Raw genomic sequence first — 12463 nt, forward strand, 5'->3', positions numbered from 1 at the left:
ATAGAGCATAGTCTACAGTGAGCTTTACAAGTGTAGACTCCATCAAAGAGTTTATTATAGGATTGGGGTTTAAGGATAAGATGTTACTGCTGAGTATAGGACATATTGGTGGGAGGAGAGAAGCCACAGGTAACAATGATAGGAACACAAAGTTACAAATATTAGCTAACTGTAAGCTAGATTTTTCTATTTTTAAATGTAAGTAAACAAGAGGGTGATTAATGAATCACTAAAGAATTATCTGATTGATTTTAACAAAGATGCTCTGGAGCATGGTAGAGAATCACGTGCTAGCATGTGTAGTTAGGACTTTAGACAAGACCTGGCTTTAAAATTCCAGATTCTTTATTCAACTTTTTAACTATACAAACACAACAGATAGCATATAACTGGTGTACCTGATAATTTATGCTATTACATATTTTTGTGCTGATTATACTACTTTATTATATTAGTTCTGATGTATTTAAGTTGAGCCCCATCCATCCATCACCAACTGCTTTTTAAGATCAGCACAGGATTACTACAGCTGAAGATGCTACAGTCATTTGGCCAATATAATGTTTTACATTTCTTGAGTATTATCAGTGTCTTTTGCAGTTGCCTTAGTCCCATGTAATTCCCAGAGATCGCTGGTAAAGCACCTGGGTTGATTTATAAAACTAACTCATGTTTTGTTTTAATTAATGTAATGAAAACAGACTAGATAAATTCAGTAGAATTCTGGTTCATATTCCAGTAGGTGTGTGTACTTTAAAAATGATCACACAATATAAAGAAATTATTTTTTCAAAAACTGTACTTATATGTGCTTTAAAATATTAATACTATGGTACTGTAATTGCTACCCATTATAAAATAAAACTAACCACCCCAAACATGTCCTTTCTGAGGCTGAGACTCTTTGTAGTGTATCTTTAGAAATTGATGTCTGACATAAAAGGAAACCATTTTGTCCATATAGAAATACCCAGTAGAGGGCCACCTTCTTTAAAAACACTCCATCAATGTATGAAATTAAGGATGTAAGGCAAATTTTCTCAAAGCAGGTGCCTAAAATTAAGCACTAAAACCACAGTAAGGCTTATAAAGGTTAATATTGAGATATTACAATGATTAGCAATACAGAAAACATAAGAAATTGACACATTTTCAGAGGTGCTGAGTACCTCAAACAGCATTGGAAGTATTGATAGTTATGATTTATATATGGAAGTATTTTATGACAGTTTATACATTTTATGCAAGATTTTTCACAGCAATCTGAGAGTACACATTTATACATGCTGGACCATAGTCATACTTCATGTAAGTGACTGCAACACCATTTATCACACAGATGTCTACTTTTACCCAGGTTAAATTCGTGTTATAACATTAAAAAAAAAGAAAGTACAATAAGACTTTACATTGCATTTATTATACATTTCTATTTACAGGATAGCCTTGGTATAAGGAATTTTACATGTACCAAGCAGGAATCATAAAGATATTTATAAACATTTATGGTGTTTCCACTTCCGTGTGGCCAAAGTCAGCTGGGAGTCCCTCCTCTGCCAGCGGTAAACTTGGTTTACTAAAACGGTACCCTCTTCAATATTCCCCACAATGACATACACCATGGGGCGGTAGGTCTGGGTCATCTTCTGAGTACAATTTTCATTTATAAGTAACCACTGTTGTATCATGTTCCGAGTATCATAAGGCAATAGTAAACCTTGATTGATGAATTCCACTTGGCATTCAATATTATACTCCTGATCACCAGAAACTGTCCTCCTTTTGGACAACTTTACCTTCACCGCTATGGGGAAAAACACATAAATTATGTTAACTATTTAAATATAGTAAAGAATACTGCCTCAGGATCAGTGGAGGAATCCATACTGTACTCTACAGTAGAGATATTAAATATCAGTTAATTGAATAGTCAGTTAACCTCATGAATTCTTATTGGTTACTCGGCTAGTCTATAGTCCCTGGAGGTGAGGCTGGCAACCAGTGTGTTCTGGCCCCACTCCTGAGGAGCCCTCTGCAACTCTGCTGCTGCCTCTGTATCAGAGGCAGCAGTGCAGGGTGCTAGGTGGGAGCTGGTCCGCGAGGGGAGCCAGTGTAAAAACCAGCTCCCCTCAAGGACCGGCTGCCTGTCACCCTGTGCTGCTGCCTCTGATACAGAGGCAGCAGTGCAGGGTGTCAGCAGCCCCTGTCTGTGGGGAGGGAGAAGCTGAGCTCCTGGACCTGGCGTGAGCTGGAACTAAGCCAGACTGCCTGCCTGCCTGGCTCCTAATACACTTTAAATGCAGAGCCACAGTGGGGGTAGGTCCCAGACCTGGTACAAGCAAGGACTGAACTGTCCAGCCTGCTAAAAAATTTATTGTTGGGGTGAGAGGGAGGAGAATGCATGTAGTTTATAGCATTAACCTATAAGCTTTTGCTTATCAGTTAATCGGTTTATCAACTACACTATTACATCCCTACTTCACAGTGTGTGCACGGATGGATCTGACTGCAGAGTTGGTGTCCTTAATCTTCTGAAGCAATAGAAAGCTGCAATACAACAGGGGTGCGTCTAGACTGGCAAGATTTTGCGCAAAAGCTGTCTACACTGGCCACTTGAATTTGCGCAAGAGCCCTGACTTTGTAATGTACAAAATCAGTGCTTCTTGCACAAATACTTTCACGCTCCCGCTCAGGGATAAGCCCTCTTGCGCAAGAGGGCCAGTGTAGACAGGCACCTTAATTTTTTGTGCAAGAAAGCCCAATGGCTTAAAATGGCCATCGGAGCTTTCTTGCGCAAAAGCGCGTCTAGATTGGCACGGATGCTTTTGCACAAAAGCATCCTTGCCAATCTAGACACTCTTTTGCGGAAATACTTTTAACAGAAAAACTTTTCCATTAAAAGTATTTCCACAAAATCATGCCAGTCTAGATGTAGCCCAGGTGAAATTCTGGCCTCACTGAAGTCAGTGGCAGTTTTGCCATTGGCATTTTGGGTGCCAGGATTTCACTTGGTAATGTATAAATGTCTCCTCTTCTAAGAATGGGGGGAGGGGGAGTTGGTAAAGGCATGGCTTGGGGAGACAAGCCACCGGCCCCACTGCCAGTCCCACCCCTTCCCCGCCCCCATGGGAGGTGAAGCAGTGCACCATGTGCATGTTCCCCCTCCCAACCACGGGGAGAGAGAGGAACAGGTGGGAGTGCGCTCACCCCAGCATCCCTAGCCCTAGGGAGGGCAGAGGGCACGTGGCATGGCCCCAGCCCTGGAGGAGGGGGTGTTGCATGACCTGGCGCAGCCCAGGCTCTTCATCCCCAGAGCACCAGGTGAGGAAGGAGGGCGCTCCACACAGCATAGCCTCTCCAGTCCTAGGGAGGGAGGAGGGCAGAGGGTACATGGAATGTGTGTAGTCTATAGCATTCACCTATAAGCTTTTGCTTATTGGTTAATTGACTACACTGTTATATCCCCAATCTACAGTATTAGGCCATACTTTAGTTCTAGGTCATTGCAATAAGTCAGGGTAGTATTTTTTGTAAAGAGGAACATAGGTAAGAAATTTTTCGCTGAATCACACAACCAGAAAAACGTAACAGTCTTATAAAGAGCAATATAAGGTATCTTTAGTGACACTGCATTTGTTCAGCTACTTACATGACCAGCTGTTCCAGCACACTGATATCATTCCAGCCTACGTGTCCTAGGTGTTCCTAGTGAAATTGCGGCTTTCTCCATTTTTCAGTAGAATCAGCCAGCAAAATATCTGGCTACTCCTGCCTGTTCTTTGCACCATCTTTAGTTCTTCTCCTTCTCAATAAAGCTTCCCACTCAGCTCTCTCCCCACCTCTAACTTTATCGTTGCTTTTCCACACACATTTTCCTTAAGACCTGGTTGAAAATCAACTGAAGTCAATGAAAGTCTTTGCACTGATTTCTGTGGGCTCTGGGAGAGACTTCTATCTGTAATCTCACAGAATTGCCAGTGAAAGCCCCACAAGGGAGCAGAAAGAACTTTCAAAACCTCATTACGTAAGCCTTTGTTTAATATTCCAGTGTACTGAATCTTGCTTTGAGTGGTTAACAGGAAAAATGCTCATGCACACAACCAGTAAGGAACTTTCATCTTTTAAAATCAAACATCCAAGTGTCTCAGCTTTCTTTTGCTTTAGCTACCAATAAAAGCCACTTCTCTCCTTTGCCACAGATTTATCCATAAAATACACTGCAGTAAAGTACAACATACTAGACTAGAATAAAAGAGCTACTTTGTTATAAAATAGACAATAAGGCAACATCATTATTCAAAAGAAATCAGCATGGGACCTATGTGTATATTTCTATAGGAAAAAGAAGTTCCATAAACTATTTGCTTGGAGCTAAATTCTGACTCCCTTGAAATTGATGACCAAACTCTCATTGATTTCAATAGGATCAGGACTAAGCCCTTGATGTCCCCTCAGAAACTATCAATTATATTTGAAGTGACAAAATGTGTCCACTTATCAGTAATCAAAAGAATATTGTGTCTACAATCATATACATATTAACAAGAACTTACCAAAGTTATTGGCACAGAAAACATCTAGTACTCTTTTCTGTGTAAAGATTTCCTCCACTGTTGGACAGGTCTGGCATATTGGCTTTGGCAATTCTGGTAAGAAATATTAAAGTATATTATTGAATATTGTTTAGTCCTTAGAATTTGGTGCCAATGAAAGGTATTAAAGTGATAGGCCTGAAAAGTGACTCCTCCATTTAACCACTGAATACATGTGACATAGGTAATGGTACCACAAGCTTCCAGACAAGTGCTCTGAAAATGGGCCACTTCTAGGGTTGAAAGGAGTTTCATTTTCCATGTCTTTTCAGTCCTTGCTAAGAGTGGCCAAGGTACCAGCTTATATTAATTATGGAATTACTTTAATATAAAGTTGTGGTTTTATGTGTGTGTATTGGAACAATTCTATTGGTGATGCTGGGTTAAATCCACCAGAAGGAAGATCTTGTGTTTTGGTCAAGGGTCAAGGGTCCAAGGAAATGGTATTGGTTCTGCTAGGCAAGTCACTGGTGGCCAGATTTTCAGAGGTGACTCCTGTAGGAACTGTTAGATATAGAAATCTGAGCATTAATTTCTCCGTGTCTCAGTCTCCCAGCAGTAAAGTGGGAATTCTTCCCTATCTCAGCTTTTGTTAGGACAAATTTATCGTGTATATGAATGCTCAGATACATGGTGATGAAGGCCATACAAACTCCTATCAGTAAAAAAATAAAATACATTGAGCTCTATTGATGCAATGGGGATTATGCTGCATATATGCATGATTGTAATAGCCTTCCTCTTTCCTTGACCATCCTTCCTTGACTTCAGAGGAGTTACACTGATTATACCAATAAAAAACCTGATGCAATTTAAAGGACTTCACAGGATCAAGTGCAAAATGGATCTGAATGCAGGCACAAAGTGGATAAATGTGCATTCATGGTAATGACTGTTTACAAAAGAAACTGTTTTTTTAAATGTATCCCTAAAGTTGAATTGGATTGATTCTGTGCATTTGATTTTAAGACCTCGCAGCCACTCCCACCCATCTATTCCATTTACCTTTATGAATATGTTTGTAGTCTTTGCTAAGAGGTGCTAGACACATGTCCTCAGCAGCAGAGAAACGATCACAGTCCAAACTGTCAGGCCAAGACTGTCCATGGCAGAGGAGCACAGGAGCACAGCTGTCACGAACTGCGACACACATACTCCTACAAGGATGGATGAAGCTGTGAAAAAGTAAATGTCAGGTTCAATCAGTTACATTTCCTAGAAGTCTATGACAATAGCGAGGATTCCTACAGTAAATTTTGCACAAAGTTGTGCAAATCTTTCCTACAGGTCAGTGTTTAACATCTGCCTCCATGATGGTGCAATTCTACACAGCAACTGCTGATGTTCTATATCTGGGCCCTGGGCTGGGTTGTAAAATTCATGCATAGTTTTAAGAAAAATGCCTGTGTGTCATTTTTATAGCAGCAGCAATGACCCACTTCTGTGCCCAATAAAGCATTTTGGCAGTAGTTGGACTGGGATGTAAATTATTGAATGAATAACACTGCAATCTTAACAAAAATACAATCCAGCAATGTTTGATCTGAACTCTCCTTTTTTTAAAATCATGACCAATATTTAACTGGAACATTTTTGTGTGGAATTTCTTCCTGGAACAGGCAGGCAAAAAAAAAAAAAAAAAAAAAGGTTAATAAATGTGCTTCAGCAAAAGAGAAACAAATGGGCAGAAAATTACCTTACATTTAAAATTAACAACATCATTCATATTTATACCTGTTCAGGTACACAAAACAGGATTTTAGAATGTGGTATTGTACTTACGTATCTAAGCAGACTGGTGCAAACAGAGAACACAAGAATGTCCTTGCATGAGGGTGGCAGCCAGTTTGTACAATATGCTGCCATTTGGTGGATTTTAGAATAACATCACCCATATTTGTGTGTCCCATCAGGTTGGGAAGTCTCATTTCAGAATAACCAATGCTGTGGCACATGCTCATCTCCATAGGTATCATTACACATTTAGTGGATAATCCAATGTCAAAACCCATGGTCAGTTTTAAGAAGCCACTCAGAGTAAAGGCAAGCATCTGTGCTGCAGGAACCATCTTTGAGTGATGCCTGAGCTGCTGAATACAGAGTTGTCAAGTCTCTCAGCAGCATTCAGACACACAAGGCTGGTGGTTTATATACACCAAGAGCTCACTGCCCCATTCATTATCAATGGTTTATCAAAACACTCAAGACAAGACCTAGGCTTATTGCCCATTCTAGTCATTGTTGTGATAAACAGGGAGGTGGAGACAACTTTCCTTAATTGCAAAAATTTACATACGGGATTTCATGAGTCTGAAAATGTCAGTGTTGTATGCAATATGGCATATTAAAGCGTGACACATGGTAGTTTTGGAATGTGCATACTACATCAAATTAAGTGATACCCTAGAAAAGTACTTGACAGACAGGCTGTCTCCTGGGGTTGGTGTGTCTCTGTTTGCAGACACTGCTGATTTGGCAGAAAAAAACAACAACCCAGGTTGACTTATCAAGTGAAAATGTTTTTCTTTTGGTAATTGCCCCATGTCTCTTGCACTGTTTTACAACTTTAAAAGGCAATTTCTTTATGTGGTCAAGTACTACAAAGGAGACAGCTTTCTGTCAGTAAGAGAATATTTTATTTGGAAAGTTTACTTAGGTCCCAATCCCATGAAGTGCTAAATGCACCACAACTACTATTGATTTCTATAGGATTCACAGAACTGAGGCTTAACACAGAATTTACTCTATTGTTTATTGAGTAGAATATCCAGGCACAGGGCTATACATTTAGCTATGGAACTTTCATCATTCATTGACTAAATTATCAGAAGGTATGTTCAAGTTCAATGATGGTGGAAATCTTTTCCTAAATGGATAGTATAGGACCAAATATGGCTTATAATTTATACAAGACTCTGGGTTAGGTTGAGATGAAAGATGGTACATATTTAAGGCATTCAGATTATTATGTATTTTAATTAGTTTATTAAACTATTAGCATTTCAATACTTTAAAATGTATAACTGCAAACACCAGTTTTTTAACACAGTTCTGTTGTCAGTTTTATTAATTAAAAATAAATAGAATTTCTGACACTGCTAATAGCATTACAAAGGGTGCCAGATACACAAGAAAAGGGAGCAAACCAGTTGAGTATGTATAAGAGCTGGCTTACAGCTTACATATTGCTGCTGGAAAAAAAAGAGTTGAAAATTTAGTTTCAAACTTTAGACAAAAAATTCATGGAAATTTTATATATGTTGATTTTTCCATCAGTTTTTTAACTTTTTCATTTCTTATCACTTGATCAATTTCTCCTTAAAGAATTCATTTGTTAATCAGAAACACACACAGCAATTGGTCTTTTTTATAATATATAAACTAATTTCAATAAGTTTTTAGATATTAATAAAATGTTGGGTTCTAATCACAATAAATCTGCTACAAAGTGCTTTTGCTCTAATAAATAGATGTGTACAAATTTAAAACATAGGTTAATAGTTTTTTGAAAGGCTCAGACACAATAGTTTTCATTTAAAATAGACTATTCCAAAATGTTTTCGGACCTCTAGCAGCATCAGATTTTAGAAAGATAACACTAGACATCATGCATCCAGTTATGTGTAAATGTCTAGAGGTAATATCCTAAACCCATTGAAATCCATGACAGAACTCACTGACTTCAGTGGGGTCCAGATTTCACTATATATGTTTGTCATATAGTTTGTATGTTTAAACACCCTGAAAAATGACAACATAAACATTCTCAGGGAGCTTTGGAAAACCAAATGTTCCATGGATTTTTTTTTCTTTTACTGTCTTGTTTCTTGCTCGTTTCTGAGCACAAATGTAGTTTATTTGTATCTGTTTCCATTTCCTCAGACCACAGAAGACCAATACAAATAAGACTGATTAGGGCTAACGTAGGGAAACACCTCAAATCCTTATTTATTAGCATCAGATTAATCAAGTGCTCTGTCTACTTCAACTCAAATTTAGGAGCACATTTAAACTCAGTAAAAAATTAGTTCCAAAGAAATTGGTTTAAGTATCATCAACTTCATTAGAGTCAGGTTTTTACCTGTTGGCTTTAGAGTTACTTTGCAATAATAGTGCTGGACACAGCTGCCTTAAACACAATGGTACGTCTACTCTGCACGGCTAAATAGCTACCCCACATCTACCCAAGCTGCCCACTATTTCAAAATACTTTTCGAAATAACGGGTGTGCTATTTCAATATCCCAGTATCCCTCATTCCATAACAGTTAAGGGATGTCTCGAAATAGCACATTATTTTGAAATTTAGCACTGTGTAGATGCACCAAATTTCAAATTTCAAAATAGATTTGAAATAAAATATGCAATTTGTGTATCGCAAATTGTGTATCTTATTTTGAGTTTAGGGTGCTGTGTAGACGCATCCCAGGAGAATTTGGGCCTGAGTTTCAAACTCTTTAAGCTGCCTTCTTGGTGCCAAATAGTAATTTTTGTTGTCAGAAGGGGCTCATGATGCAATGAAGTTTGAGAACCCCTGCTTAGCTTTTTTAGTTTTTGTTAATCAACAAGCAGTGCTCACAGAGCCTTAGTGTGTTCATTGACTTTGATAAACACATAATCCTTCTGCTTGATATTTGTCACTGCTTTTGGTTTGAGGCAAGAACTGAAATCTTTCCTTAGTGTTCCATAGCTCCAGTTATTTTTGCTGGCTGCCTTCTGTGTGAAAACAAAGTCCTGGAATTGGGCTCTTGATTCTGTTGCACCTTGATAATCATTTAGTTCAAGGATATATTAGCTGAATCAAATTGGTCATCCAGGGATGTTCTCAGCAGCATCATTTCTGAGTTAAGACTTTGCCATTCTGGCACTTCAGTTCATACACTCACACTTCTGTCTTATGTACAAGGATCTTAGCTATATTTGTTTGTAGACCTCAATACAATCTATACTGGGATTCTATACTGATGTCCATCATTGTATCATGTGAGTATCTTGCATGTGGCCAGTAACAACAGCCACATCTCTAGTGGATAGTTGGAGTCCCTTCTTGCGGATTAAAAATCTAATCTATGCATAAGGGGGAAGTGGTTGTTGATTTGCTTGTTTGTATTTTTTGTTCGTTTTTAATTTTTAGTTTTCTAATGTATTTATTTGGTTTTAAAAAATTTTGTGTGCAAAAATGGGACCCTATTTAGATAGATGAAGTGTCATGCTTGTTCAGAGGAAAGATTCTTAGAAAGAAGCAGATTTTTGTAGCATTTTCTAAAGATGGTCAGACTCAGGATTTACCTAATCTCACACAGCAGTTCATTTTAGAACCAGATCCCCTTCACTGAGAATGCTTTGTTCCCTGTAAGTAAATAATAATAGGAACAAATATGCTGAATATTAAGAATATTTAACAGGATGATTTAAGGAAGACATCCCTACAGGAGAGTGTACTGAATTATGTGTCAGCCCCTTTTCAAGTAAAAGTAGTTCCAAAGATGCTTTATTCATATGCTTTAACATAAGCCAAAGATCTGTTAATTTGGATGAAAGTAAACAGCAAATACATGCCAATTGTTTGTAGTCCATCCAGAAAGTAAACAAGGTAATCTTGTCTGTTCCCAGCACTTTCTTTGTCTGTGGTCTGTAGTCGGCTACTGATTAGCATGATAAGACAAAAACACATCAAGAGATGAAAATTATGTCTGGCCTCTGGCTGTTACTGGAGATAGCTCAATCAGTTAAGAAAGTACAACTTTTAGGTGGGGACTCACTTGGCTCCATTAAGCTTGTAGCTGCCCTTTCAACTGTGCTTGCCAGTTTCCTGAATCTTACTTCAAATTACTTTACCAGGTTCCTGGAGGGAAAAAAATTGTGGCTTGGTATTTATAATAACAAGCATTGGGCCAATGTAACCTCGTAGGGACTTAATCATGTGTTTGAAAAGAGAAACATAATCTTAAATATGTTGGGGTGCTCTGGGGAGCCAGGAAGCTCAGTGGGATGGCAGGGCAGGATGTGGAGCTGGCAAAGAGGGGCGAGAAATCAGAAATGACCTCCTCTGGTCCAGCAAAATCCCTCATCCAAGACATCAGGTCCCAAGAGTGCCAGACAGGGCCAGCTTTAGGCCGATTCACCCGATTCCCCTGAATCAGGCCCCATGCCTAAAAGGGCCCCGCACCCTAAAGCCAGAGGGCCCCGCACCCTAAACCAGGAAGTGTGCTGGCGTGCTGGGTGCACTCCGGATGGAGCGTCGGTCCTGGAGGAGGAGTGCGGCAGCTTCTGTGCACAACAGGAGGGGGAGTCAGCCCCTGGATTTGGCTGGAAGTCGGGACTCTGCCCTGTAGCTGGGAATTTAAAGGGGCTGTGACTTTTTTCTTTGTGTGCTGGTTTGTTTTGGGTTTTTTTGCTCAACCAGAATTTGTGTGCGGTTTTTTTTTTTGGTCAACAAAAAATCCTGGCTGCCGGGACCACATTGAAATGGTTTGAATTGGGCACCGCACTTCCCAAACTACGAAGGTCTAGCCTGTAGTTTAGATCAGTAGCTCATGGTAGTATAGATGAGATCTGAGTCTATGTGTAAAGACCTACCAGAGTAGCAGTATGTACATGTAGCTAGGCCTTGCATACACTACCAAGTTATGTCAGTGTAACTACATCACCAAGTGACAGAATTATACTGATGTGATCCCTGGAATAGCTACCGCCTCTCAGGGAGGTGGACTTTTCTTCTGTTGGCATAGGTAGGGTAGTGTCTTCACTGCAGCGGCACAGTGTGACTGCCGTGCTGTAAGTGCACACAAGCTCTTGGTAAACATGGTTACTTGGACCCCAATATGCTGGTGTGGTGCCTACATTTGTTGTGTAAAGAACAAAAGATGCAACAGTTGCTCTCTGACATTGTTAGCAGGTGTCTCGACAGATATAATCATTTCTGGGATCCATTCTAGGGACAAATTAGTCTGGGTCAAAAACAGTAATATTGCTTCATTTTGCATATTGCCCACTAACCTGTTCCTTAATGCAGCTTTTAAAGTCTTTCCAAATTGAAAACATTTGGGGAACTTCCTTAATGAAGCCACACATTCAGAAAGTGTTTCATTTTCTTTTTGTTGTGTAAAGTGGAAAGACACAACAATCGCCAGAGAAAGATGTGCAGGGAAATAACTTTTTTTGCTTTAGCTTCAGTAGCACTATCTCAATTCCATAGAGAATAGTGATAGAAATGTTGCCGTGTTAGTCTGGCATAGCTGAAACAAAAAACAGGACTATGTAGCACTTGAAAGACTAATAAGATGATTTAATAAACCATCTTATTAGTCTTTCAAGTGCTACATAGTCCTGTTTTTTGGTTCAATTCCATAGGACGTTTACACAACAGCAAAAGCAGGTTCCTTTTACATTGTGACTTGTGAAACACACATTGCATATATTGAGATCAAAGACAATTGCTTTCTATTATCATATCTTGTGGAGAGGTGCACTGATAAAAATGTCTCCACCCTAAACCCTATTCAGAAATGTATGGACCCAGCTCAGGCTCCAGGTTAGGATTCAAAGGCCATAACTTCAGCACCTATTTGCTAGGCTGGATACAGAACATATTTTGCCTTTGTGTGAAATGTAACATAGCTTGGCTTGCACAGTGGTTTGCTGTCTCTGGGCTGCTTTTCTTCCAACTGTGCTATTATATTAAGATGAATCCAGGCTAAATAGCTGAATGACAACACAAGTTAAATAAATAGGGAAAAATTACCAGGCAATAATGTTTAATCTTAAATGGTGCGTAAAATTATTTTTAAGAATGCAGTTTGCTTTGACTGGTCTTCTAAGAGGCAGGGAAGGAAAGCCGAGAATGGAAGGCATGTAATTGACTGAATACTT

At 39.1% G+C, this 12463-nt stretch overlaps 1 protein-coding gene across 1 annotated transcript; it reads right to left on the reverse strand.

Annotated features, from left to right (window-relative positions):
- Window positions 1-379: 379 nt before the first annotated feature.
- LOC149525559 (secreted frizzled-related protein 2-like) lies at window positions 380-6780 on the reverse strand. Its single transcript, XM_089776093.1, has 4 exons — window positions 6375-6780; window positions 5598-5767; window positions 4554-4646; window positions 380-1804 (listed from the first exon to the last, which is right to left on the reverse strand). Exons 1-4 carry the CDS (start codon window positions 6659-6661, stop codon window positions 1494-1496), a joined length of 861 nt encoding a protein of 286 aa, XP_089632219.1. The 5' UTR covers window positions 6662-6780; the 3' UTR covers window positions 380-1493.
- Between the last annotated feature and the right edge of the window lie 5683 nt (window positions 6781-12463).

Source organism: Pelodiscus sinensis, chromosome 1, assembly GCF_052426305.1.
Source record: "Pelodiscus sinensis isolate ZL-2025 chromosome 1, ASM5242630v1, whole genome shotgun sequence".
NCBI classification, from domain to species: Eukaryota; Metazoa; Chordata; order Testudines; family Trionychidae; genus Pelodiscus; species Pelodiscus sinensis.